This window comes from Xenopus laevis, chromosome 1L (genome assembly GCF_017654675.1).
Source record: "Xenopus laevis strain J_2021 chromosome 1L, Xenopus_laevis_v10.1, whole genome shotgun sequence".
In the NCBI taxonomy this organism is placed as follows: Eukaryota; Metazoa; Chordata; class Amphibia; order Anura; family Pipidae; genus Xenopus; species Xenopus laevis.
The window spans coordinates 125,659,431-125,686,147 of NC_054371.1; the positions used below are offsets into that span (position 1 = coordinate 125,659,431).

Here is a 26,717-nt window from a genome sequence, read left to right on the forward strand (position 1 = left end):
TGGAAAAAACTTGAATCAATGAATTTGGGGTGGAAAAAACAGATTACTCGAATTTATCGAGATTTTGGCAATTTTTTTTTTAATTTATCAAGTTTTCGAGTGCAAACCAATGATAAAAACCCGAAGGCACAGACATCTTCAAATGGTTCAAGGGACCCCTGCCATTGACTTCTACATGACCTTGATAGGTTTTAGCTGGAGTATTTTTGGATTCAAGCTTCAGCTTCAGGAAAATATCTTGAAATTTTTTTTTAAAACCCTAAGAGGGTTATTTACTTACTAAACTCTGAATGCAAAAATCACGAAAAATGTATGATTTGTTTTTATAAAATTGGACTTAAAAAAATAAAAAAAAACTCAGAAAAAGTCAGAATCTAAAAATCCGGCATCTCAGACCTGTCGAGGTTGCATATAAGTCAATGGGAGAAGTGCCAATGATTTTTTAATGCGTGTTGGGTTTCGTGCAATACCCCAAAGTTTTCTGAGTTTTCGGGCAAAAATCTGAGTTTTCAGGTGAAAAATTCGAAAAATCGGATGAAAAATCTAAAAAAAAAGTGAAAATCTGATTTTTTCCACAAAGCAAATTTTCGGGAAAATGTAATAATAAATAAGCGTAAAAAACCCAAGTGAATTTGATCGGAGTTTGTAGCAGAAAATATTTAGATATTTATTTTAACCTGAAAATTTGAGTTTTTACTGAAAACTACCCTTGAAAATTTGAATTTTTCAGGGAAAAAAACCCTCCTCCTTAGATAAATAACCCTTTTAAAAAAGAAAGTAAATTGTGCCTTATAAAATAAAATGAATTAACACGTGTTTCAATTTAAATCAATAGGTACTACAGTACGAGATATTTAAAGATTTAGTTTTACAACTACAAGAATATTCTAATACCTATAAGAAAGCCGCAGGAAAACCAACATATTCAGCTAAGCAGAGGTCAGTATTAAAATATTCATTATGCATCATTAAAGAAATGTGAACATTTTTGTAAAAACAATATATTTATTATTTTACAGAAGTTGAATGCAATGTATTCATGTATAATGGATGTGCTATAAATATCTACCATCATATTATAGAACTGAGCAGATATGAGGACACATACAGGAAACAGTTTCTTTTGTTCTTGGTTATAACATAATTTACATACCAGTCAGAAAATGTATAAACAAACACGCACAAAACAATAGGAATGAATAATGTAGCGTTACCAAACACTTGCAGTGGTGGTCTGATTTAGGTCACAAACTACAACAGTTTCATAATCAGTAGTACAGCTCAATATGGGTGACTAGATTAAAACTATCACTTTTTGCATCTTTAGGGCAGAGACACAAGCTGCTATTTCATTGGATTAGTTGCCCAGTGACAAATCGCTTCTTCTTCGGGCGACTAATCTCCCCAAACTGCCTTCCCGCCAGCTAAAATGTAAATCGCAGGTGGGATGGCATTCGCTTCTACTTCCAGAAGTTTCCTCGTGAGGCAACTTCGGCGACTTTGGAAAACAAAGCTTTCCTAGTGCCGTCGATTTACATTCTAGCCGGCGGGAAGGCAGTATGGGGAGATTGCATGTGTCTATGCCCTTAAACTGGCTGTTCCAAAGACTTCTGCTCATTTTGCTTTGCCAGTTAGTAAAAAATGGAAGCCGAGGCACAGTTATAGAATTATACTATATATAGGGCCAGTAACACCAGGAATATATTCTGTCCGAGCTATAATTTTCCAAATATGTCATAAGAAAATAATTTTGGTGCTACTTGCTCATTTCTTGTAATAAAAACACAAAGAAGAACAAGTACCTTTGTTTTAAGTTTTGTAGTAGAGTTATATTGTATTTGCAATGATACTGTAAGAAATGTTTTTATTTTTATGTCCAAGACAAGTTCTAACATTACTCATCCACTATAAGAAATACACCTCAGCTATGTATAATCACACTTATGTCCAAGCTTTGATCCTGCTAGTGTTTAATGTAACAAAACTGCTGTACTCCACTCTGAGCTTGAATACATTAAACTGTGTAAAGGCCACGGCACTGCACATTCATTTTTGTCTGCTGTATTTAGTGACCATTACATAATTATTCGCTTTCTCTAGCTAAGCTGAGATGAGGACTCAGCCTGCAGTTTTAGTGTAACATAAGAGTCCTTTAAAGGAACTTCTTCATGACCTGATATCCTGATTATTTACAAAAGAAAAAGCGAATCAGGAAAACTACCGGAGAGTATGTCAATGAGCCCTCCAGCTCACCCTCCTTATACTATGATCATGGTATATGAACAAATTGTATCTAAAGAAAAACAGATGGTAGTATATAAAGAGAAGAGAGTAGGAGAATAAAGATGGAGGAAAAATCATTTGGAGAGTGGGCCTTTAAACTGAGATGCTCTGATGGGCACCTGGCTCACAGTCTATGACTATTCAGATAAATTTGATTTGATTTTAGAAACTACATATATATATATATATATTATATATTCTTTTATATATATACTCTCAGAAAAAAACTCCATGGTACAACTCAAGTCTCAGATGGGAACGGTGTTGACCCTCAGACATGAATTTCAGTTCATATATTACGCCATGTAAATGCAATCATCTCTGATTTTAGGTGTTTTCTTCTTGACCCTTCAATAAGGACACTTTCATCTGGAGCCAACTCATTGATTGACTGCAAACCAACAATGGTTTCGGCTCTTGCTTGTTTTTTGGTACTAAGAAGGATCTACATTTGTATGAGAAGGATAATCCCACAATGACACACCTATTCACACATGAACAGCAGCGACAGCTCTCTCATACATACGTTCCAGAATGCGATAGATACAAGCAAAACTTGGCCTATCAGATGGCATTTTACTCCAGCAGAGTCGCATTAGATTGTACAACTCCAGTGGACAGTTTTCTGGACATGACAAAATGTTTCCATCTCTAACGTAGTAAATGACTTCTTCATGAGCCATGCCATAGTATGGTTGCATGCCATATGAGAATATCTCCCACAATACCACGCCATAGGCCCAAACATCTGACTCGGTGGTATAGCGATTATAAAAAATAGACTCTGGGGGCATCCAACGGATTGGAATGGCATCATTTTCATTTGCTTTATAGTAATCAGCTGAATATATATTTCTAGAGAGGCCAAAATCAGCTATTTTAACCACCGTATTCTCACTAACCAAGCAATTTCTCGTGGCCAAATCGCGATGAACAAATTTTCTTTCGGAGAGATAAGCCATGCCTGCAGCCACTTGCCGAGCAATGCAGAGCTGGTCAGTACATGACAGTGGAGATGGATTTAAGTCACTTAATCTGACTTTGGCGGCAAGACTGCTGAGACTTAGACTACTTAAGGCGCGGGGAGATCTATGTCGCAGGTACTCATTTAAATCTCCATGGGCCATGTATTCAAACAGAAGACACATTGGTTTTCCAACAGCACAGACACCTAGAAAAGATAACGATACAACACAATTACTACAATTTAAAAATCATTAAAAAGAACAGCAAACTTTTTGTTACATTTGGCTATTTCTTCAACATATAAATAATCGTGTTTTCTCAATTACATGATCAGCAATGACGGCCTTAAATGTGAATACCCATCTTAAGCAAATAACTCTATATTTTGTTTTTATATTTCCTTTTACTCTGTAATACCTTGTACTTGACGGTAATTTCATAGCTTGTACTTGATGGTATCTATGAATTCATGAGTGTGATTTTGACAAGAACAGTTTTTGGCATGCAAACAGCAGGTTAAATATAAAATGTTACTTTTGTAATCATATATTTGTATGTATATGATATATCATTAATGACCACATTCAGTGATACAAGATCACCTGGATATGTTCATGTTACAACACGTAGGGGCACATTTACTAGGGGTCGAATATCGAGGGTTAATTAACCTTCGATATTCGACCATCAAAGTAAAATCCTTCGACTTCGATATTCGAAGTCGAAGGATTTACCGCAAATACTTCGATCAAATGATCGAAGGAAAAATCGATCGAACGATTCGAAGGATTTTATTCCATCGACCGAAGGATCTTCCTTCGATCAAAAAAAGCATAGAAACCTTATGGGGAAGGTCCCCATAGGCTTACATTGAAGCTCGGTAGGTTTAAAGTGGCGAAGTAGGTAGTCAAAGTTTTTTTTAAAGAGACAGTACTTCGACTATTGAATGGTCGAATAGTCGAACGATTTTTAATTCGAATCTTTCGAATCAAAGTCGAAATCGAAGGTCGTAGTAGCCTATTCGATGGTTGAAGTACCCAAAAAAAAACCTTTGAAATTCAACGTTTTTTTACTTCGAATCCTTCACTCGAGCTTGGTAAATGTGCCCCGTACTGCCAAGTGTTGGAGCTTTTAAAAAGATTTGTTCTTATGCACTTAACCATATCTATAAATGTATAAGCTGCCCTAATGTTGTGGACATTTTAAAATGTGTCCTTTATTAGTAATTAATATGAAGGATTTAATTTAAATGTACAATTACACATTAGCAGTTGTAAGACAGCATGATGGAACACTGAAAAAGGCATGTGACCAAACTTTGAGTTTCGGAATGATGTATTTTAAAATTTATTGAACACGGTATGTCAAAGAGCAGTATATAGAGCAGTACATAGAGCAGGTTGTCATGCCTTTCAATTTGCACTGTCAAATCAGAGTGTAACACATGCGTAGTAGACAATGTACTTTTTGGCTAGGGTAAAGAGAATTACCAGCAGGGTCTCTGATGCCCTGGTTGGGGTCAGCTCATCAACCTGAATAGGAATCATAGTTGTGCGGTCAGGTTGTATTGGAACTACAAGCCAATTACTACTACAAGTGTCAGTTGGGTGAAGAATTTAAAAAAAAGCTTTGAGGGTTGTGGACCAAAACCCCTGGGTTTAGAGTTTGTCCCTGCAGTTGAGCGTGCAGTGCATGTTGTAACTGAACCAAAACATAGGATTAGGTAACTGGAACTGATCCTTAAGATGCTGGAAATCAATGACAGTGGAGGCATGGGTGACGTCCTTATTTATTTGTTTTCGGAAATATCCCACTACTGAGGGCCTGGTACGTGTGGCATAAACCAAACATCCCCAATTTACAAGAGGTTTTAAAGTAAGAGATGATGGGATGGCCTGGCGAATAGGTTTAGGGTATTACACCAAGCAAGGACTACAGCTTTGATTAGTGGGGTGGACTTGGATGTGTATTTACATCCTCTGTACAAGAGGTTCTTATGATCTTCATATAAACCAATAATACCAAATTTTAGTGCAGGGCTGGGTTGGTTTTGGACAGGAGACCACCACCATGGCACCATCATTTGCCACTAAATAATACAGAAAGACAAAGGTGTGGCTAGTCCCCCTCTGTCTGTCTGAGCTGCATTTAGCACTGGTAACTCTTGGTGGGTTTAAACTCCAGCACAACAGAGTTGCCATGGATTTATTTTTAGAGAAAGTTGGATGAAGGCATTGTGTGTGATGTCATATTTACCCATTAAAAGTGCAGTTTTAGTGGAAGATGAGAGCAGAGAAGATGTACAGATGTTGCTGAAAAATACTGATGTGAGGTTCTGTATTATATAGATGTCATTTCAATGTGTTTGAAAAAGAATGGATACGGCTTTAGTATGACTTTCTTGCCTTCTAAAAGAAGATCTGTGCTTTGAGATAGAGCTAAGGCACCTCAATCACCAGATACCCTTACAGGGTTTTCATGAGCACATATTTACATACCAATAAATTGATAAGAATTGATAAGAATGAAGTCCCTGTTAGTAAGACCGGGTGCTTGAAAGAACTTATTCTGCTTCTCTATTCCAAAGATATCTCCTTAATGACATAGAAAATGTAAAAATGGAGCTGCAGTAGGACCTTATCATGTCTAAATGCCCCAGAGCAAACTTTTTATTTATGCACATGGAACAGGTTGTAAAGCACTAGAGTTGTAAAGCTTATTCAAAATTTATAAATATTACTGAAATCTCAATATGTCATTAGTATTTCAACAAGTTTGTCAAATTATGAATGGGAAGGAAAGTATCAGTTTTTGGTTTATTTTACCCAAAATAAGTTTTTCAACTTATTTTTCAACTTATTTTTCAACTTGATTAGAAATAATAGGATTTTACCAGGTTTTAGACAAAGATTAAATTACATCACTATTTTGTTAAAAAATGAAGATTTGAGATTGATGGGAAACTAAATAATGTCACCCAACCACACTTTACTCGAATCCCAGCTTATTTTAATGTATTATCTAGATATTAAAGCATGTTGAGAGCTGTAGGAGTCTCTAGAGCACGGCTCCCCAAACCAGTGGCTCATGATCAACATTTTGCTCACCAACCCCTTGGATGTTGCTCCCAGTGGCCTCAAAGCAGAAGCTTAATTTTAAATTCCTGGCTTGGAGGCAAGTTTTAGTCGCATAAAAACCATGTGTATGGCCAAACAGAGCCTCTTGTAGGTGTCCAGTCCACTTAAGGGCTATCAAATAGCCAATCAGACCCCTTATTTGGCAACCCAAGGACCTTTTTTTTCATGCTTGTATTGCTCCCCAACTCTTTTTTACATTTGAATGTGGCTCCCAGGTATAAAAGGTTGGGGATCCCTGCTCTAGAGTATACCTTGCATCTGAAACATTCATAATAATAAAGGAACCAGAGCAAACGATCTGTAACAATAGAGGTAGCTATCCTCCCTATCTAATATAAGGACACATTTTGCCCAGGTGCAGTAACCAAAAACAGCCAATAATATGTTTGTTTTGGAACATGTTACCAGTAAATGCTAACCTCTGATTGGTTGCTATAGATGGTAACAACTTTTCACTTTATATTACTTAACCAATGTGCTGAGTCCCAGGAGGGTAGGAATTCTGATCCTCACTGATCATATAGCAATATATATATTTGCGTAAAACAGAGCTTCTTCCTGAGATTTTGGGGGGTTTGCTGTAGGAACTGCTATCTTACAGTGATACCAACAAACCGAATCAAATTAGAGACCCTCAATACATTCAAAATGTTATGTTATCATCCTCTAACAAATACAGATATGGGACCTGTTATCTAGAATACTTTTTCAAATTATCGGTCTTTCCAAAATTTGGATCTTCATACCTTAATTCTACTAAAAAGAAATTTAAACATTAAATAAACTCTATAGGATTGTTTTTCCTCCAATAAGAATGAATTATATCTTAGTTAGATCAAGTACAAGGTACTGTTTTATTATTACAGAGAAAAAGCAAGTATTTCTAAAAATTTGAATTAATTGATTAAAAAGAGTCTATGGGAGACGGCCTTTCCGTAATTCGGAGCTTTCTGGATAACAGGTTTCTGGAAAATATATAAAAATATATCAGTTTTAGTAAATATGTCCTTTTTAACAGAAGCCTTTAAAAAACGTTTGGAAGAATTGTAATATAGATTTAAATTGATAAACATATCCCTTTAACTTTAAAATTGATTTCTTAAGGATGTTCATAATTCTATTATAGGAATTACTTTTCAGAGAGGCAAATGATCTTGCAGGAAACAATAGAAGCATAAATCCTTGGTGATGCATGACTTAACGAACTAAATAAAGGCAGAAGATTGTTATCATGGACGCAAGTAAACCCATAGGGACAAAGAAAGCATTCTGGACAGATTGTTCTTAGAAATGTACCATTTACTTGTGAGACTTTCCAAACAAGGATTAAGCTTTAGGAAATGTTGTAGCTGAAACAAAAGGAATTGTGGAAAATTGTCGTTTGCTAAATAACTGTGTGTTCTGCAGTCTAATAATAGATTTAAGGTGTTCCGTGACTTACATCAGAATGACTTTCTAGGGATTTGTTTACTAAATAACGACGGAGAGGGTTTGTTGGATAGAAAAATAGTTGCTCATAATTAGGACATTTCTAGTTTCGCGAATTTCGGAAACTTTTTGCTGAAGCGAAACGGCGAAAATTTTTCGAAACACTTTAAAGTCAATGGGCGTCAAAATAATTTTGTTGCGTGTCAATTTTGACAACCGCAACAATTTTTATACATACACCTATTTTGTCCAAATGCATTAAAGTCAATGGGCATCTGAATAATTTTGACGTGTGCCCAATTTTTTTTGACGTGGGCGTTTTTTTGTGAATGTGGAAATTTGCTGCAAATTCGCACCTGCCATCACTAGACATTTCTTCTTATTTCACATTTGACAAGTATGCAAACCTTCCATGCAACTCCGGTGTCGGACTGTGACACCAGGGGCCCACCAAAAACCCTTCGACTAGGGGCCCACCCAAACACCTTTAGACCAGGGGCCCACTCTAAGTATTATTTTCTTTCTTTCCTTAGTCAACCACTATTCTACTATTCTCTTTTCTTTCCATACTATAACATATCAATTGTACCCTAACCTTTTAGTTTGTAAACTCTAATCTCTAGGTCCTTCTAACCCTATTGTACTCTGTAATCCTTGTTTGATATCCACCATTTATTCCCTGTTTGCTATAACTGCAGTAAAGCACTGCGTATCTTGACAGCGCTATATAAATAAATGATGATGATGATGATGATGATATTATTCCATCTATTTAGCCTCTTTATTCTCATAGAAATAGGGAATGGCCATGAAATAAGACAACTGTTTAGAAGCAGGAGGGCCCACTTTATATTCATGGGTAAGTCTCAGGGCTGACTCTAGTTATGATTGCTTACTACTTGGGCAATTTCTGTTTGCATTCAATCACTGTATAAAGTAACCCTGCGTGATCCTGGGGTTTACATAGGCCATCAAATGTACTCATTGTGATATTTTGGTTCATATTCATATTGGACTTTGGTCTTCAGCTAATGTTTTTTTTATTGTAGTTAAAAAAAAACTGCCATACCTAGAAGCTTTACAATATTGGGATGATCAAATTCTGCCATAAGAGCTGCTTCTCTCTGAAAATCTGCCTGCATATCTGCAGAAGCTTCTTCTTTCAGCATTTTCACAGCTACCATGGTAAACGGCTCATACGACAGCAGTCCTGGAGCTCTAGAAACAAACAAAAAGAAAGACACCAGTTTGCCTACAGGCTGGCCAATAAGGTTTTACTTAGTCCATGAGAAAGTCTCTATAAGTAACCTTCAGTGTTCACCTGTTGCGAAAGCCATGATGAAGTTCAGCTAAGACACTCGCAAGGAGAAATTACAGTCAGCATCTACTTATTACTAATTACCGCCACTGTATTTACTTATTACTACTTACCGTTACAGTAATTACAGTACAGTTCTGCAAAGTTAGCAATGTCAAAGGTGGCCTGTGGTGGTCAAAGTTGGTGCTAATGTAACCATAGCTAGCTGTATCAGAATGGGTCTAGTCTAGTGCCTGGCCCTACCTATACCCATTGTGTATCTGTCATTAGCTGCCATTGACATTAAAGCCCATCTCTTGCACATGTATGAGACTACAGGCAGCCATACAACAGGTTTTAGCATTTAAGTAAGAAACATTCCTAAGGCCAATAGTTTGATGTATAAAATGAGTAATTATTGAAATAGACTGCTATTGGATCGTTAAAGAAATGACTGGTAGGCAGGCTGGTCATGCATGTAAATATGGCAGCCAGGAACTGTTATATCCCCATTATCAGATTATTATGGCGTCTTGTCATGCAATGACTGCATCAATTTTTGCGTGACCACAACTGCACTTGTGGCGGAAAATGAGCTCTAATATCTGTATGTGTAAGCCTGGAATTGTTCAGTGTAGAAATAAAAACTGGGTAAATCGGCTGTGCAAAATAAAAAATGTTTCTAATATAGTTAGTTAGCCAAAAATGTAATGTGTAAAGGCTGGATTGAGCAGATGTGCAGATGATGCTGGGGGGGGGGGGGGGGGTCATAACTGTTGCTTTTGAATCTGAGCTGAATGCTAAGGATCAATTACAAACTTACTGAACAGTTATGTCCAATGTGGCCCCCCTTAAAGTCGCTGACTAACTCAGAGTTAGAGAGCTGAAAAGCAGGAAGTGGTGTTCTGTTCTGTTCTGTTAGACATCCTTTATACATAAAATTTTTGGCTAACTAACTATATTAGAATTTTTTCTATTTTGCACAGCCTATCTATTTACATAGTTTTTATTTTTACACTGAACTATTTCTTTAACAAACCATTCGACTTGAGTCCAGGGTTTTGATTACAACCCAGTTTGACGCATTTATATTACTCTTGACACAGCCAGCTGGCAGGAAAATAAAGACTTAAAGGCCATTAACATGAGTGTTGTAATGGCAACGTTATAATAAGTAAACAGGAGACAGGACTATTTAGATTTTATTGCAATCACAGATTAAAAGAAGACACAAAGGGAATGCATTCCACCAAACTGTCTGCTTTCAGCATGTGCCAGCATTCCAGTGAGGAATATAATTTTGCTCAGTCACAGTTGCCAATTCATGTCTATAAAGCAGACACATGTAACAACGATGGTGAATAATGAGTTCAAATGTACAGAAAGCATCACAGCCTGGTGCATGGAAATCATAGGCACCTAACAGGAAGCAGCAAACTAGAAATTGCTTTCACCTTGCAGCACTATGTGACTCCTAGGGTAAAAAAACAGTGTAGGTTACAATCTGCTCTATAAAATATTTTATAGAATTCTGTTCACCAGCATCATGAGGATCCCTGAAGGGTAATGATATGGCTGCACACCATGTTTGTGTGTTAAGCCATATGTTGTGTTATGCTGTCTACTTCCACATCTGGGCACCAGCCACTTCCTGTATCCCAAGTTGTGTGGGCAGTTGGCATAGACTTCTATGGGAATGAATCCTATGTATATGAGATCTGTGAACTTGCAATTGATGTTTATGGGCAGTTTTTACTGCCTTAGCATGTTGTGCATTCATGGGAAGTTCTGAATGGCAGAGAGAAGTGTTGTCTGGGTTGATGTTAGGGTTCAATAAACAATGAGGCATATGGAGCCACAGCTCCTTTGCAAAAACAAGCTCATTATTTAAATCCTGAAGCCCCTGGCAAATGAATTGAATGACCAGAACAAGACTGTTATTGCAAACACTACTTGCATTTGTGCTTATACTTGTTGTTTTTGTCTCTGCTTGCATTTCAGATGTAGAAACCCTACTTGGGCGTTCATAAATTGATTAGTAATTCATTATAAAGTGCTTCTGGAATAAATTGTCTCTCCCCGTGCTTGTGTTGTGTCACAGTGCATTCTTTTTGGAAGTTTTCTATAAATAATCTGGCTGATTTTGCTTGACTCAAAAAACACTTTACAAAATTTGAAGATTTAAAAAAGAAGCCAGGTGGCTGACATATTATTGGCCTTACAGGCAGGAAACCCGTCTGGAAAGCTGAACTCGCAGGCAAAGTGATATAAGGAGTTTACTAAATTTAGACACAGGCATGTGTTTAACACTAACAAGGAATACTTTAACTTGTAATGATAAATGCAATAATTCACGCAGAGAAACATATGGAAAAAAAAACAGGGTTAGGAAATAAACTCAATTGTTGACATGAGTAATGAGGGGTCAATTACAAAGACCCAGGACAGAAGTGCAACAAGGGAGCATAAAAACATTCAGAGCAGCTCAACCTTATAATAAAATACATGCATGTTTCATTTTATCAACAGCATCCTATAATGCATTATTTCTGAGCAAGAGTTGCAAAAAAGGTTTACCTGGCTTGAAATACTCTTCCGAAGGCTCCTTCTCCTATGTCTCTAACATATTCAATGTTGTTCCTGGGATACTCAAGGCTTAAAAGCTTATGGTTCAGCAGAAGAGGCATTCGCTGGTACATAGGATTTGGGTGCAGTCTGTCCAGCAGTAGCTCTGATGGGAGAGCTGTGAGGGTGGGTGCTGCAGCCTCCCTAAAATATTTAGCATATTTATTTATAAGTATTTAACATTGCTATAATGCAAACAAACCAGTAAAAGTATGTAGTAACCCTTAATACAAAGCATATATTGAAATAGATCCCGAGATTCAACAATGTCCCAAACTGCAGTTGTTGGGAAACAAAATACAAGTAAGGGATCTGTTATCCAGAATTCTCATGACCTAGGGTTTTCAGGATAAAGGATCTTTCTGTAATTTGGATCTTTATATCTTAAGTCTACTAGCAAATCATGTAAATATACAATAGACCCCATAGGTTGGTTTTGCTTCCAATAAGGATTAATTATATATTAGTACAGGTATAGGACCTGTTATCCAGAATGCTTGGGACCCAGGGTTTTTGGGATAACAGATATTTCCATAATTTGGATCTTCATATCTACTAGAAAATCATGTAAACATTAAATAAACCCAATAGGCTGGGGTTGTTTCCAATAAGGATTAATTATATCTTAGTTGGGATCAAGTACAAGCTACTGTTGTATTATTACAGAGAAAAGAGAAATACTTTTTTACATATTTGGATTATTTGGATAAAATGTCTATGGGAGATGGCCATTCCTTAATTCGGAGCTTTCCGATTAACAGGTTTCTGGATAACGGATCCCATACCTGTTTTATTATTCCAGAGAAAATGGATAAAATGGGAGATGGCCTTTTCATAATTCTGAGCTTTCTGGATATTGGACCACATACCTGTATATCTATAGTCTTAACAAACAGTAAATTGGCTGTAACTAAAAATGGACCACCATGTAGATAAAGTGCATATAAATTGAGGATAAAGTGGAACTTGGTAGAAAATCGATTTTCAAATTGGGTACTAGACAATAAAAAAGCACAAATTTTGAGCTTCATATCTCTTGTTACTAATAGAACTGCTTTTATGGTTTCAACTTTTTTATATACTATAATTTACATCCCTTTCCACTATTTGTCATTTTAGATGCTATATGTCTTGAGAAATGTGTTTTCTTTCCAGGTAATCACACTTTGATTGGGGACATGCATATATAGTTGTTTATGTTCCTATGAATGCTAGCATTTTCAGGCACAATACTTGTGAGGCTATTCTTTTTTAAAACAATTCTTTTTTAAAACATTATTCCTGTTAATAAAGGTTTTCTTGCATGTAACATTTTATCATTGAACAAAGACTATTTATGCCATTTTCTTTTACCTGTTTTTGTTTTTCAACTTTTTCTGCCTACGGTAACAAACTAGGGCTACAATTAACACTAATGCCATAGCAGCACAACTGGAAATTGTAGATATGATAACAGTCATGGAGTGTGCTGGAGAGAATGATGAAGATGTAGACGGCATGATTGGCGGTCCAAAAGCAGTTTTAGTTGTTACAGGAAAATTTGCAGCACCTTGGGAAAGAAAACAGACAGAGGATCAACACTGCAGAAATGCTGATGAATGAAATAGAAATAGAAAGAGAGACAAAAAGATTTTCCTTGTCGAGCACAGTGAAAATGTTTTGGTCACGCCCATTTTTGTGGCCACATCCCTTAATTACCATGCTCATTTTACAAAATTTGGCAGGTTGTGAAAGTTTGAACAGATTTCTGTGGTTTTTATGTGTTATTACAGTTTTGCTAATGACGGTGAATTGCCCTTTAAGCGGCAAGTCCGTTTCCCCAAGAGACCTGCTTATCTTAAATTGTTGCAATTACTTATTTGATTATCTTAAATTGTTACAAAAGTATCTAAGTGCACCTGGTGGCTGTTCTGGACTCTCTGCCAAAAGCCAATTAAGTTTAAGAAACATTGTATCTTTTTCTGGCTGGTTAGTGCAGGAGATCAAAGAGAAGGTCGGGACATTTCAGTAACAAGCTGGGACTTGTGGGTTGAGTTGTCAAAATCGGGTCTGTCCTGCTCAAAATGGGACAGTTGGGAGGTATGTGAATGGTATGTCATGAAAGTATAGAACTTTTCAATTAATTGCATTATTTTTTCTTTTTTATATGAATTATGTGCCTCCCTTTTTCTTACAGCTTTCCAATTGAAATTATCTGTTATACAATTATATGTAATAGTTTGGGTGCAATATCCCTTACACATCTTCTAAAATGAGCACTCCCTTGTTGTAGGGTATCTAAAATATAAATGAGTGCTTCCTGGAAAACACAACACACAGGACGTGCTATGCCACAACATGGCATTACATGTGACAACAGATGTTTTAGTGGGAAACTGGTGATAATGATTTAAATAGTGGGACATGGAGAGTCATCTGAGATAGGTTTTGTCCATCTATATCAAACTATTGCCAGTCTGATATGATCACTATTGGTTTTATTGTTCTAGGAAATATTGGGCAAATATATATTGTATCTTGCACGCAATGTGCAGCAGTTAAAGTGGTTGTTTACTTTCCAACACTTTTTATAAGTTCAGTTGCTTTCAGATTGTTGACCAGAATCAAAGCAGCTCTGAAAGGAGGTCACCAACTCTATAAACTGTTATAAATGCTACATTTCTTGGCATGTGCAGAATTCCTGAGTTTCATTAAAGGCAGCTGTTATAATTGATACAATAGCTTTATACAATATTCCAAAGATGCTACTGAAAAATGTATCAAATAATGTATTAAATTGGAACAGTTCAGAATCTGCCCCTGGATCACTGAGCTGCCAGCCTGAAACACCAGAGGCAAGAACATTGAACTTTAAACTTAAATTTTTCATGCTCCTTTTCCCACTGCAATGTTGTTCTGTGTACATTGTGTAACAGTTACATCATTAAAGCTATTCCACCTGTACTGAAGTATATATTACATTATTCAGTACCCCATATTCTTGATGGAGTACAGTATGCTAGAAGTATATATTTAGTAGACTATACGGTATTTTGTTACATTTGTTTATCTGTTCGATCAGTTATCTATTAAGTAAGCCTGCTTCAATTTAGGAGAGGATGACAAATTATGTTTAAATACATAAATTGTCCTGGAATTTGTTAGTCTGCCATATCAACCCCTACCACAAGAACTATGAAGGACTTTGCCCCTAAAACATAAACTACTGCAACCAACTACATTTTTTTATTTCTTTGAAACAACAATAAAACTGTTACTTGTTCCACATAATGGCACATTGCAGTATTCCCATCGGACATTCGGATCTGTTGTGTAGCACCAAGGACGTTCACTCTCTCCACCGGGGTTTCTACAAAAATTTTCAGAATTGGACAGCTCTGGGAAAATTTCAGGTAAACGTCTATGCAAATGAGGCAGCTAGGATGAAAAAGACATCTTTATTAAAACCGGGAAAGATTATAAGCAGGGCTCACCTAGCCTACTGTATGTTAAATGAAACAATGCACACTATGAAAACGAGGACTTGTAATAGATGCGAAAACAAAATATATGAATATACAGAAGTGATTCAATTGGTCCTTCTGGTTGTCAGAAATAAAGATCAAAAACAAAAAGTTTTCATTTACAGACAGCTATATATATATATATATATATATATATATATATATATATATATATATATATATATATATATATATATATATATATATATATATATATATATATATATATATATATATATATATAAGAAATACAGTTTTCTATAGTACTCTATATGCACACATTCATCACTCTATCTACCCTTTACCTGTTTAAATTGTTGAGACCAACATAGCTAAGGCAGAGTACAGTAGCCTGATGGGGTCAAACCAGTAACACCTTTTACCCTCAGCTCGTCACTGTTTATGTAGGGGGCATCCTAAACTATTTATAATAAATAACCCATGTGTCCATTCTGTGATGTCTATCTCCTTATATCATGTTCATAGGTAAAATAAAAAAAAATGTGCCACTAGACTGCATTTACCTTTCATTGGCAAGGTGCAAAATATGGGTTCACTTTGCACCTGCCCCTATCAGCACTTTTACTGACACAATTCTTTTCACCAAAGAGTTGTGGACATCTGTATATGCCATGCTGGAGTGTATATGGTGGGGTGATAGGCTGGACTTGGCATCCCCTATCTAAATTTACATGTCATTTGGACTCTACATGTTTTCCACACCTATGTGTTAAGGTCTGCACCTCTCTAAAGAATACAGTGTTGTCTGCATTTGGAAGTGCTGCATTCCTGTGTGACAGACTGGGGCACATTTACTAAGGGTCGAATTTCGAAGTAAAAAAAAACTTCGAAATTCAGCCATCGAATTGCAGTAGTTCAATATTTGAAATGGAAGTCAAAGTTTTTTTTGATCGAATATGGCCATTTGCGACCGAAGTAAAATCGTTCGATCGATTAAATCCTTCGATTTGAACAATTTAATCGATCGATCGAACAATTTTTAAAAACAAAAAACTTTGACTTCTAAAAACGTAGCCAAATGTTGGCTACGGGTTCTAGGAGGTCCCCATAGACTAACATAGCAATTCAGCAGGTTTAAGGTGGCGAAGTGTCGAAGTCAAAGTTTTTTAAAGAGACAGTACTTTGATTTTCGAATGGTCGAATATTCAAAGTTTCTTCAATTAGAATCGAAGTCGAATTTGGCCTATTCGATGGTTGAAGTACCCAAAAATTGCTTAAAAATTTGAAGTTTTTGAATTTGAAAATTCACTTTGAATTCACTTCGACCTTTAGTAAATGTGCAGTGGCGTAACTACCGAGGAAGCAGACCCCGCAGTCGCGGGGGTACAGGGGGCCCGTCGGGGCCTGCTTCCTCAGTATTATGCGCACATTTGCGGGACATTTGTGCTGGCAATCAGCACCTCTGCAGACTGCCAGCCTTAGGCAGATTTCCTCCAATCGGGGCCTGTGCCATAACAGCTGTCAGAGTGTGAGTTATTGTTCCACTTCCTCCCCCCACACCAGAAGATGAAAAGCAGGAGATTCTCTGACTGAAGATGCGTAACGTTACATCACACGCTGGCGCTGCACAAAGTTTGTTTTTGTTAAAGAGCACACACAGTGATTTATGATGCTAGTCTGGCACCGATCGATCGCATCTTCCGTCAGAGTCTCCTGTTCTGAACCAGGGAGCAACTGCACCAGGGCCCCTGCCCCAGCGATGGGGCCCACTTGCCAGAAGGGGAAGTTACCAATAAAAGAAATGTTGCTGCTGGTATGTGCTGGAAGAGCAATAGAATAGGCAAGTATTCAGATGGAGAACACTGGGAGCCACCCCAGGTAAAGCATAAAGTAATGGGGTGAGGGGTGGGGATCATTCTCTTGTGCACATTGTGGAGCATGGCTTAAAGATTCTACTGAACTGAACTATAATTATCCCCTCCTCTTACTGGGCATTCAGTATATTAATTTTCAGTCATCACAAACTTCATAACCAGTGCTATGTTTGTTGCAGGAGCAGTGTCAGGGTGCTTGTGGACTACAATTCCCACAATGCTCCAAAAAATTTTGCTTTGAGGCTACACTGTTATATTTTTTATTACTTTATATTTATGTTCTCTGTTTATCTTTCACTTATCTTGTAACCCATTGTCTGCTTATTGGGGTAAATAGGACCCTAGCCACCGGCAGCCAAAAAATTATCAAGAACTGCTGAACAAAAAACTGTTTAATTCAAAATCTATAAATAAATGATGGCCAGCTTTGTCTACTTCATAAAAAAATAGGTCAGTTACAGTTGTGGTCCAGTCCGTGGTGTCTGGGGGGCCTAGTTGTAAAATGTTCTCACCAGGGCCCTTTGGTTTCGAGGGGGGGGAAGGAACAAGAGCAGCAGAAAAGCGAAGCGGTGACAGACTCGCTGCCCTGACTGATTTGAATTTCCCGCCCACACTGGCTCTGTAAGCTGGGCTATGGACTTGCTAAAAGGCAAATTGGTGGCTCAGTGACACCCCCCTTCCGTCTCAGCACAGGAAGATACCTAGTAAGGACTTGCTGTCATTAGCCATTTTAATTTTTAACCAATGGAAATTTGATAGTTATTTTAATATATGTGCTGAGGTTATTATCTATGAATCCACCACAGTGCCATCTTCTATGAGTTCTGGGATTATTTATACATAGAATTGCTACCATGCTATCTTGATATGAGTTCTGGGGGTATTTTACATGAAATTGCCACTGCATTCATTCTGCCAAGAGTTTTATGTGCATTATAAATGAAATTGCATCAGTGGCTTTTTTTTCAGAACAATGAGATTTATAGGACGAGGTTTAGAAGAAGAGCTAAAATAGATGCTTAGCTATCTCTATATTCAAAGTGGGCATGGTCTAACTTCTGCAGAAACAGCTCATAAGTTTGCTCATAGCCTTTACAGAGAGAAATGTGAAATTGACATTTTGCCATCCATCTATAGTTCTGGGGTATTTATATGTGGAATTGATACATTGCCATCCTTCTATAGTTCTGGGGTATTTGTATGTGAAATTGACACTACTGTGCCATCCTTCTATGAGTTCTGGGGATATTATACATGCAATTCTCCCACTATTTTGTGTAGAGGGGGCCCTGAATTTTTTTTTGCAGGGGGGCCCTGGCATCCGAAGTTACGCCACTGTAAATGTGCCCCTATAGTGAAGCTCAAAGACTTGGCAGGGTGCAAAGTGTGAAAGTGTGTGCCTTTTTGTGCACTTTGCACTCTACCCTAAACATTGTAAATTAGTCCTATTTAAATTGCTCATTCCAGGGAAACAGGGTAAAATTACATCATACTAGTTAGGCCATTATAATAATACTAAATAGAAAAATATCATTTTAAAAATGTTTGTAGTAGATAAACTGTAGGTTACAATTAAATGTGTACTACCTGTTGACTCCATTTCTGGCAAGGAATACCAGATGCTGTTGTATTCATATTTCCTTGGTAATGTCTTCCATTTCCCTTGTAACATGTTCCTGAAACAAAAGCATGTTTATTTTAGAACAAGTAGTGTCTCTTAGTTGCAAATAATTTTACCTCTGAAAATATAGAACCTTAAAGTTGGCAATTTGTATACCCCCATATGTAGTAAAAGGCACTACGTTTGCCCAGGCCAGTAACCCATAGCAACCATTACGATGTTTGCTTTTAAACAGGTGACCAGTGATTTCTACCTACTGATTGGTTGCTATGGGTTACTGCTCCTGGGCACACATAGTGCCTTTTATTACATAACCCCCATTATGTTTTATTTCCATTGGTGTAACTAAAAAATATGCATTTCTTATTACCAAAGTAAACAGTGTAAATCTAGACAAATCAACTGATATGCAAAGTCAATATGCAGAGCTGAACTTATTATGACGTGTTATTGTATTTCATTTAGATTAGATTGGATGCTGGGTTGCTTTTACAGTATTCAAGAAAATTACAGAATTTACTTGAACCAGCAGTGTTAATTATAGGCTCATTTGTAATTTGAAAGCTTTGATTTTTCTTTTTGCTCTTGCTAATCTTACATACAAAAAATAAATAACGATCCAGTGGGTAAAAGTCCAAGGGGAAGTACAAGCGTAAATGATCACAAATCAGAGAAGGTCTTCATGAGTATCAATTTGTAAGATCCAAGCAGCATATTTATTTGCAATAATTCTCATAGGGTGAGATAATGATGTTCAAGTGGGGTGCTGCTCTGCCCTTGTCATTGTGGTTTCCTGGTCATTATCCTTACCCTTACTGTGTCTCATAAAAGTCTCATAAAATATGGGATTGTATATAGACTGAAAGTTGAATTACTCAAAGGCTAGGAAGATACACATTTTAAGTGAATATGTCTGAAGTGATAAGTTGTTTGCTCATGTAGAACCATGGTAAACTTTTGATCAAGTGCAGAAACCAATTATCTGGTTAAAGGCAGTCCATGTGATATTAATACATCTTAGGCTTATAATGTATATCTCAAGTTCTGTGGCTAAACTCACTTTTATAGAATTTATCCCCATGTTGGAACACAAGTCAATAATTCACACATGGACCACTAGCCATTCCCTCTCTAATGGAAAAACCCTTGTAGAACTTTAAAACATTATTCCATTCTATTAATTACATTTTTGCAATATATCTCAATTTAATTATTGATCAAATATGCACATTTTCCTTTAAAAATGTTTTTACTTATGCTACCTGGGAATGCTTGAGAGTAAGAAATCTGGAGACCATACCTACTACCCCGAAACACATGTGATTGGAAATTACCATATAAAAAAAGAATTGTGTTATTGCTGTTACTCATAGAAACTAGTTTAACTTTCAAGAAAATTGATAAAATATAAACCATAAATAGTATCTTTGGGAAACCGCAATTTAAAGTTTATTTTCCTTAATTTATATAGAAGGAGATTTTTTGCCATGTTTCACAGATTTACATAATCAAATTTACTTTATACTAAATCCATCAAATACAAAAAAAAATATATAGGAAATTTAAGAACTTACTTGTAATATTCTCTTTACGCAGTTCTACAAAAGACAAAAGGCAAAGTTCAGTTACTTTTGTAACACCAACATTATGTAATGCCTATTGTCAAACTTTGAACATATTGGTAATTAACACGACTTAAAATCGTCAAAGGGCTATGGCACACTAAACATTTTGATCAAGGCCGTAATAAAAAAAATATATGGGTCGCCACTGGTTTCTTTTTATTGCACATTTAAGCACCCCAGGTATCTTATAAAAACCTCTTGGTGTCTTCCCCACAGATTTCACCCTTGTCTACGTATTACATATCTTTGTGTAGCAATGAACCCATCCTTGGATCCAAGCCCTTCTTAATGTAGATATTAAGATTTAAAAAGACCTTTGTTATAGGGCACATTTCTTAATTTTAAGAGAAGGCAATGAAATGGACTAGATAAATCACTCGTCATATATTTGCGGCAATGGTTCTGAGGGGCTGAGTCACTGGTTTCATATTTGCTTTCATTTTGGGGGGCAGCTCTAGGGCCTGCAGTATAATGCTTGTGAATTTAGTAGGGTCTATTTTGATTGTAAGATGAATGCTACCTATCAAGAACATGAACATCAAATATCGTAAAAAATATTAATATATTCTTGAAAGTGAATGGTTATAATACTTTATTAGTTCCACTCAGTGTATAAAAACTTTTTAAAAGTGCTTCTATTACAATTACCATAATAATTTTGGTCAGTGTTTGCTATAATGTTGAATATGCTAAAGAAAAATGATGTTAAAGGAGTACTTATTTGGCAAGCATAGGCTCACTGTACAGGACCTTCTGCCTAACCAAACTTGAATGAACAAGTTCACCTGTAGAAAAAAGACTGAATATGTGACTAGACATAATCAGTGCCAACTCCTCTGTGTTGATCAGTAATTATCAATTAATACATACTTGAAGTCAAGAGTCTTTCTTACCAAAAAATGGAATTTGAGTGCAAACTTTTGGGTTGTTTTGTGCGCTTGGAAGTTTATTGCAGTCGGGAAGTGCAAGTAACATTAATCCATGCTTATAAATTCCTTTACGAGAGTTTTCCTCCATGGAGAGCCAGTCTTTAAAGCAGTATAGATCTTTTACTGCAACGCAGTGTTCTCTGCAAAATAGTGTTAAGTATGGGTATTAGGTTACTTGGAAAATTAGTTATACTTTTGGTAAATCCATCGTATATTAATCAAAAGGAAGATCAATCCCCCGCAGGAGGAAGTCACTTTTTAGTTAAACAAAAGGGAAAATGTCTTTAATGACTTTTAAGTATCTCCATCTCAGGACAAGGCGGTAGCTCCAGAGTTTCCTCAGGGCCCTGCTTCAATTATCCAGTTCAGCTGAACCGAAAGAATAGGGCGGACACATCACTCCCATGACAAATACCATAAATGGTGAAATGGTGAACGCAATGACGAGGCCTTCGGCCTTGTGCTTTTATATGGTCACGGAACTCCTCGTTGACTTATAAAATTCTTATATTTTGCAATAGGGGGTACTTTATACAATATATATATATATATATATATATCTATATATATATATATATAGATATATATATATATCAAACAAAAAAGTCCAGACCACTTGCTTAATGAAATAAAAAAGATTTTTACCAAGCAAGAAATTGCAACGTTTCGAAGCTCCCGCTTCTTTATCAAGCATAAATGATTACAATGACATCACATCCTATATAGGGTCATAGGCATAAGTTCCGCCCACACACATATGTAGAATAATTAAACATAACCCCCTGGTATCACATAACATCACCCAGAATGAGCATAATTAAGCATTGCTGGCATAATTCTTATAAACATCAGGTTATGCAACAAGTAAATAGTAACAATTAAGTAACAATATCATATATTAGTTTTCACTCAGATTATCGAAACAATGTAACAAATAGGATATGTATTATCAATCAGTCCCAAAGTTACCCCATCTCATTCAATGGTTGTAACATACTCATATAAACGCATATAAATCATATTCTCTATTGAGTCCCTTTGGATGTAGTGTTTGTAGTGTATGGATCCAAAATTTCTCCCTTTTCTGGAGTTGCTGGAGTCTGTTGCCCCCCGGCGTGGGGGGGCAACAGACTCCAGCACAAGAAACCTCAAGGTTGCTACCGAATGCCGTGCTGAGAAATGGCATGTACCCTTGTGGTAGATGCAATCAGTGTTCTAGCGTCATACGTACAAATGCCTTTACCCATCCCCACACAGGGCGAAAATTCGAAATACGAGATCATTACACTTGTGACACTGAGTATGTGGTTTACATGCTGAAATGTCCCTGCGGGCTGGCCTACATAGGGGAGACCATTCAACCTATACGTGACAGGATAAGCCAGCACAAATCAACTATTAGAAAGGAGGTATTGAAACTACCTGTTCCGGCGCACTTTCATGCAGCAGCATTCGGTAGCAACCTTGAGGTTTCTTGTGCTGGAGTCTGTTGCCCCCCCCACGCCGGGGGGGCAACAGACTCCAGCAACTCCAGAAAAGGGAGAAATTTTGGATCCATACACTACAAACACTACATCCAAAGGGACTCAATAGAGAATATGATTTATATGCGTTTATATGAGTATGTTACAACCATTGAATGAGATGGGGTAACTTTGGGACTGATTGATAATACATATCCTATTTGTTACATTGTTTCGATAATCTGAGTGAAAACTAATATATGATATTGTTACTTAATTGTTACTATTTACTTGTTGCATAACCTGATGTTTATAAGAATTATGCCAGCAATGCTTAATTATGCTCATTCTGGGTGATGTTATGTGATACCAGGGGGTTATGTTTAATTATTCTACATATGTGTGTGGGCGGAACTTATGCCTATGACCCTATATAGGATGTGATGTCATTGTAATCATTTATGCTTGATAAAGAAGCGGGAGCTTCGAAACATTGCAATTTCTTGCTTGGTAAAAATCTTTTTTATTTCATTAAGCAAGTGGTCTGGACTTTTTTGTTTGATATATAATTTGTCCTATTTGGACTAAGTCACGGACGGGTCTGCCCTCCACTCCATTTTGTACAAATATATATATATATATATATATATATATATATATATATATATATATATATATATATATATATATATATATATATATATATATATATATATATATATATATATATATAAATGTCTGTATTGAAAAAAGAGAAGTTGGCAAGCAAGATTTTGTTAGTTAATAAATATGTATCTAGAGTATGCATAAATATTTTCAGTGAACTGCTTATTATAATTAATCTATATTCATACAGTTGAACACATGGAGGTTATGTGCTTGTAAAATACATTCAGTGCATATGTGTTTAAGCACACCCACACCTGTACTTATAATGGGGAATGGAGGCTGTAGTCTTGTAGGCTATGGCAAAGTGCTGCAGCCTCTTTCTTTCACCGGAAAACTTCCATGACTACTTGGTGGTCAGAATGGTCAGAAACTGACCACTAGGTGGCTCTGTTGTAACAAAATTCATTCATATTAACAGTACGTGTATCCCTTAATATCTTGGAAATAAAGAAAAATAAATTATGAATGTACACTGCAAAAGTTCTTAGAATAGCTCCCTCATCGATTTTACATTCACTTATTTTAAAGTTTTACTTATAGTTTAAAGGGATACTGTCATGGGGAAAAAAATTTTTTTCAAAATGAACCAGTTAATAGTGCTGCTCCAGCAGAATTCTGCACTGAAATCCATTTCTCAAAAGAGCAAACAGATTTTTTTTAATTCAATTTTGAAATCTGACATGGGGCTAGACATTTTGTCAATTTCCCAGCTGCCCCAGGTCATGTGACTTGTGCCTGCACTTCAGGAGAGAAATGCTTTCTGGCAGGCTGCTGTTTTTCCTTCTCAATGTAACTGAATGTGTCTCAGTGGGACATGGGTTTTTACTATTGAGTGTTGTTCTTAGATCTACCAGGGAGCTGTTATCTTGTGTTAGGGAGCTGTTATCTGGTTACCTTCCCATTGTTCTTTTGTTTGGCTGCTGGGGGGAGAAAAGGGAGGGGGTGATATCACTCCAACTTGCAGTACAGAAGTAAAGAGTGATTGAAGTTTATCAGAGCACAAGTCACATGACTTGGGGCAGCTGGGAAATTGACAATATGTCTAGCCCCGTGTCAGATTTCAAAATTGAATAAAAAAAAATCTGTTTGCTCTTTTGAGAAATGGATTTCAGTGCAGAATTCTGCTGGAGCAGCACTATTAACTGATTTGATTTGAAAAAATTTTTTTTTCCCATGACAGTATCCCTTTAAGAAATCACCCCCTTAGTACTAAAAGATCATGTGACAAAGAATATTCATGCACTACATGTGACCATTTATTACTCTACCAACATACTTTGATGGATAAATAGCCGAATATCATATTTCTTATACTGGCAAAAATATTCTACCGTTCCACAAACAGAGATAGATTTTTTTTTGCACACTACAGGCTATCACATGACACAGCTTCCATGGGAAAAGCATGAATACCAAGTGCAGGTGGTTGTTTATATAACTTGAAGATTTTGCCTGAACTGAAAAATACGTAAATTTTTTCTGTTCGAGTTTTTTAGGGGGAAAACTCACATTTTTAGAGATTTATTATACCCCAAAGTTGCTAACAATCTGAATTCGAAAATACTCCAGCTAAAACCTTCATGTAGAAATCAATGACAGATGTTCCTTTTTACAATTTGAAGATGTTTCTTGACATCGTGATCTGCGCTGGTTTTGGTACGACAAACCGAAAAAGTCATGCTTATGGGTGACAATTCGGAACATTATCACATTGTGATAGTGCTGAATTTCCTATTTAATTTATTCTACCTCATTGGTCTCATCACCACCTAGGTGAGAGCTTGGTGGAAAACTGCCCACTTTAAAAAGTGAATGACATCAACACCTCATTTCGAGAAGGTCAAACAGCAGCTGTCAACATTAAAATATAAATGAACTCGCCATCACAGTAAATCTAAGGCTTCTTGTTTTGGCTACTCGCATAGTTTCAAATAGCTTTTTTTAATATGTTATAGAATTTCCAGGATTTACAGTAAGGTATGGACTTCTTCTCCAAAGAAGGTTGAATCACAGTTCTCTGCAAATATAAACTGTATCTACTGGAGTTTATGAAAGTGTCATATCATATATTATGCAGTATACCTAGCCAACAGTCATGCAGTAACAATATATTGTGGTTTCCCTGTGAAGAACAGGATTAGATTGTTATCTCATTGGTGTCCTGTATGCAGTTAATGTTTCTGCAATGGATATATCATTTTATCCCTGGTGTTAGTATCTGTCGCCCTAGGGATGTGATGGCACAGCCACTTAGAAATGTAGCTAATTAGCTTAACTGTTATGATGCTAGTATTCTGTACTGCTTATGTCTGCCAAGTTATGCCCCTTCTTGTATTTATGAACAAACAGACACATAGAACACACAAGTCTTATAAGCAGAATGATTAGGAGTGAATTCAGAAAAAGAGGAGTTGTTCTTCTTGGCCAAATGGTCATGTAAAAGTAGGTTAAAGACCCTGCGCTGCTGCGCATGACATATAAATCTGACTTTTTGAATTGTACATAGACCTAATAAATTCTAAAAGTAAAGCAAAAGTAAAGTCAAAGTAAAGAAAAGAAAGATTGTTTCAGTATCAGTGTGCACAGGAGAAGAGTGCAATTGGTATGCAAGGACATGGAAGTTAAGAGCAACTGACTAAATAGACTATTTCTGGAAACCTTAAGCAGTAAATAAGTGACAAAAAGTGTGCAATTGTATTGTAACTGGATAGCAAGTATGAAAGTAGTCTTTGACAGGAACAATAGAGATGAATGAAATCTTAGAAAAATAAAAATGTATAGAAATGCTATACTGTATATGGCTAACAATCCATGACTACTGTTGTAGCTCCTACCCTTTCCAGCTATAGTCAGGTGATTCCAGTGGTGGCCAATAAAAGGGCAACCATGTTTGGGGGTTTTAACCTTGAAAGCAGCTAGTAAGTTGCAGGTAAAACTTAGTCCCTTTGTAAAATGTATAATTAAGCAATAGAATTCTTAATGAATCAGATGAAAATTGAGCATAGGACTGGCCAGATATGGGATGACTTTGACGTAGTTGGCCAGCTTAAATATATTGCAATATATGGACAAACAATCCCTGTTTTGTTTAAAGGGTAAGGCATTTTTCAGTAGCAGTATGCACAAAATGTCTCAATGTCTTAAATATATTGATAATGGGTTGAGTGCAGAGGACTCTTGTATATGTCTATATGTATTTTGTGGTCACAGCCTCATTGCACCCCCGCCTAATGGTTTTAAAAATTTGTGGTGAGCACAACTTTCCCTTGTTTGTTATAGCAATCCATGACTAGCCATGCCCATTTATCACAGATGTTCAGAACTTGCCCTTCTCAG

At 36.5% G+C, this 26,717-nt stretch overlaps 1 protein-coding gene across 1 annotated transcript in view; it reads right to left on the reverse strand.

The window, feature by feature from the left end:
- Positions 1–1,017: 1,017 nt before the first annotated feature.
- The window catches only part of LOC108695348 (muscle, skeletal receptor tyrosine protein kinase), an 80,050-nt gene continuing 54,350 nt past the window's right edge, over positions 1,018–26,717 (reverse strand). The window contains exons 10-17 of the mRNA XM_041563466.1: positions 21,214–21,389; positions 20,270–20,293; positions 18,662–18,750; positions 14,994–15,153; positions 13,090–13,285; positions 11,689–11,880; positions 8,884–9,032; positions 1,018–3,454 (exon numbers count right to left, since the gene is read on the reverse strand). Of these exons, the coding sequence (XP_041419400.1) occupies positions 2,772–3,454; positions 8,884–9,032; positions 11,689–11,880; positions 13,090–13,285; positions 14,994–15,153; positions 18,662–18,750; positions 20,270–20,293; positions 21,214–21,389 (1,669 nt within the window). The 3' untranslated portion in view covers positions 1,018–2,771. The remainder of the gene's footprint in view (positions 3,455–8,883; positions 9,033–11,688; positions 11,881–13,089; positions 13,286–14,993; positions 15,154–18,661; positions 18,751–20,269; positions 20,294–21,213; positions 21,390–26,717) is intronic.